At 36.1% G+C, this 2,953-nt stretch overlaps 1 protein-coding gene across 1 annotated transcript; it reads right to left on the reverse strand.

Annotated features, from left to right (window-relative positions):
* Positions 1–1,106: 1,106 nt before the first annotated feature.
* LOC101406373 (olfactory receptor 8J3-like) lies at positions 1,107–2,054 on the reverse strand. The gene has a single exon (XM_004443641.1). It carries the CDS (start codon positions 2,052–2,054, stop codon positions 1,107–1,109), a length of 948 nt encoding a protein of 315 aa, XP_004443698.1.
* Between the last annotated feature and the right edge of the window lie 899 nt (positions 2,055–2,953).

Here is a 2,953-nt window from a genome sequence, read left to right on the forward strand (position 1 = left end):
TTCCTTCTATTTCTTTTCTTCTTTCTTTCCTTTCATTCTTCCTTCCTTCCTTCCTTCCTTCCCTCTTTTCTTATTTGTTTCCTCTTTTTCTTTCTAGGCACTCTATTGATTTCAGACACTATAATGTGCTCTTTGCTCATCATATAAATTTCTCACCCAGTCCTAGAATCAGTCAAATCTCAAAGGAGCCCTAGTTCCTTCTATTGAAGACTGTTATTAGAAACTAATATCTGGGCAGTAGATGTTGCTGCTGAGATGTCCACAAGATTCCAGGCCTTCTCAGCTAGCAAAGTAAGGAAATATACATGTCTATACTAAGTCACACAGATATACATGTCTATGACTATTTCTGTTTACAACCCACAGAATCTACAGTAAGCTGAACATGAGTTCATGCTGATGTCTGTGACACTAATCCATTATCATATGGGTCATTCTGGTTTCCTCTCTCTGTTTTTCTATAGTCTCTTATGCCAACAATGAGAAAGTTGTCTCCCACTATCTGCCACCCATTTACTTAATTGTTTAATTCCAGTAACATGTATAATGGTTCCAGAATTGTTAAACCATATCCACATGAGAACTAACTCTATAACTAGAGTACAGTGCTACATGCGATTATTTTTGCCTTTAGTCTTACACACTCCATTCATTTCCAGTGTTACTTAGGTCAGCACCTTTTGCCCCACCCCCTTCAAGGAAATTGTTTCAAAAGTTTTTAATACAGTAGATAATTTTGTCATCTCTGGTCTCTTAAATAATTTATTCTAACATTTTCATTAATTAAGATTTATACTTTGTCTGATAAAACTTATGTATTTTTTAACATATATGTCTCCTGATACTTAGAAATATTACTTTCGATCTTTCTACCAGCATACTACTTGGCAAAATTAGTGAATAATGTTTTCTTTCTTTATTGACCTCATAACTCCAAGACCTTCAGTGTACTGTTTAAATCACTGCTTCACAAATCCTAGCCCCTTTAAGATCCCAGAATTATGGCATTCTTGTAAACCTATAAGTTAGCCAGCTAATCTTTGCTTTCTCTGACATAAGGGCAGCTCATTTTAACCCTCTCTTCATTTACCTACGGAGTTCTAAAATCACATTGATTTAAAAGAACAGTATGAGTTTGTCAGATATCTCTTTACGGCAGCCTTCATGTTCTTATTCCGCAGGCTGTAGATCATGGGATTCAGCATGGGGATCACCAGTGTATAAAACACGGAAGCCATTTTATCAGTATCCATTGAATGGTTAGTTCGAGGCTGCACATACATGAAGAGTAGTGTCCCATAGAAAACTGTGACTGCCATCATATGTGAACCACATGTGGAAAAGGCTTTTTTCCTTCCTTCTGATGAACGTATCCTTAGAATGGAAAAAACAATGTTGAAATAAGATACAAGAACTATAGTCATGGAAAAAAACAAATTTGTAGGTGCAGATATAAAAACTACTGTTTCTGGAAAGTAAGTATCAGAGCAGGACAAGGCTAACAGAGGGGCAATATCACAGAAAAAATGATTGATTACATTAGACGAGCAATAAGACACAGAGAATACAGAAGACGAAGCCACGACAGCTGTAGAAAAGCTATAGAGGTATGTGAGGGACACCAGCAGAAGGCAGATCCGCCGAGACACCACCGCCATGTAGAGCAGGGGGTTACAGATGGCCACATAGCGGTCATAGGCCATCACAGCTAACATGAGAACCTCAGCTACGATGAAGACCAAGAACACTCCCAGTTGGGTGGCACATTCATAGTAGAAGGTGGTTTTCTTCTTTACTAAAAAATTGATTAGCATTTTAGGGGCAATGACAGTAGAATTGCCAAGATTGATGATAGCCAAATGTCGGAGGAAAAAATACATGGGGGTCTGAAGTTGAAAGTCAACACTGGTGAGAGTGATGATGCTCAGGTTCCCGGCCACGGTCAGTCCATAGATGACCAGGAACACAAAGAAGAGTGGGATCTGGAGGTCTGGACGGTCCGAGACACCTGTGAGGATGAACTCAGTGATCCGGGTGAAATTTCCAGGAGCCATGAAAGAATTTGGAAATCTGTCTGTTCAGGGAAGAAACGGAGAATTGATTACCAATTTAAAGAAATTTTTTTAGGACTGTCATTAGACGGCAAGGACAATTACTTGAGTGAGATTTTTTGACAAGCATGTTAATCTATCTCAGTTTTTAAACTCAAGGTTCTAGGTCTAACAAAATTTTCAATAATTAGGTAGAAAGAAAATGCAAGAATGTAAATTAAATAGATGATCGAGCATTATGCATATTTTGAGGATTTGCTTCCTCTTAATTTCATGAAATTATGAATATCTTATTAGCTTGCAAACAATAGAAGCCATGATTCATTTGTTATGTCTCTTGCATTGAGTATGAGAAAGGCTTGAGGAATTATATGCCCCAAATAATCAATGTTGCTTTATGATTTCTTAATCTGTTATTTCTTGCTTTTTTTCAAGAATAGATGATTTAGCCACAATCCTGTTCCATTTTCTTTATTTGATCTTTCTATAACTTCTATTCAACGTACATTGAACTTTCCAATTCTACCATCCATATCTTTTAATTGCTTTTTCTCATTTTCCACTTTATTAACTCAGACAAAAATATGCAGGGATATGTCCTCAGATCTATTTCTCAAGTTACTGATTCTCTTTTCAGCTTTAAAACAATGGTATCTGTGAGAATGTTATCATTTTTGCAATCCCATCTCACTATGCTTTATTGGATACAACTTCCTTTTGCTTCCCTCTTGTAACTCTTTTCATTCTTGCCCCACAAGTTGGTGCAATTGTTCCTCATATTTTTCCAATGTGGTTTTATTATTAATCAATATTTGTTGTTTATATTGTTTTATAACATTATTTAAAAATAATTTAAAATATGGCTGGTCTTGATTTTTAGTTGATCTTTTCTTGAAATTTTT

Source organism: Ceratotherium simum, chromosome 34 (genome assembly GCF_057802395.1).
Source record: "Ceratotherium simum simum isolate JZ-2026a chromosome 34, ASM5780239v1, whole genome shotgun sequence".
NCBI classification, from domain to species: domain Eukaryota; kingdom Metazoa; phylum Chordata; class Mammalia; order Perissodactyla; family Rhinocerotidae; genus Ceratotherium; species Ceratotherium simum.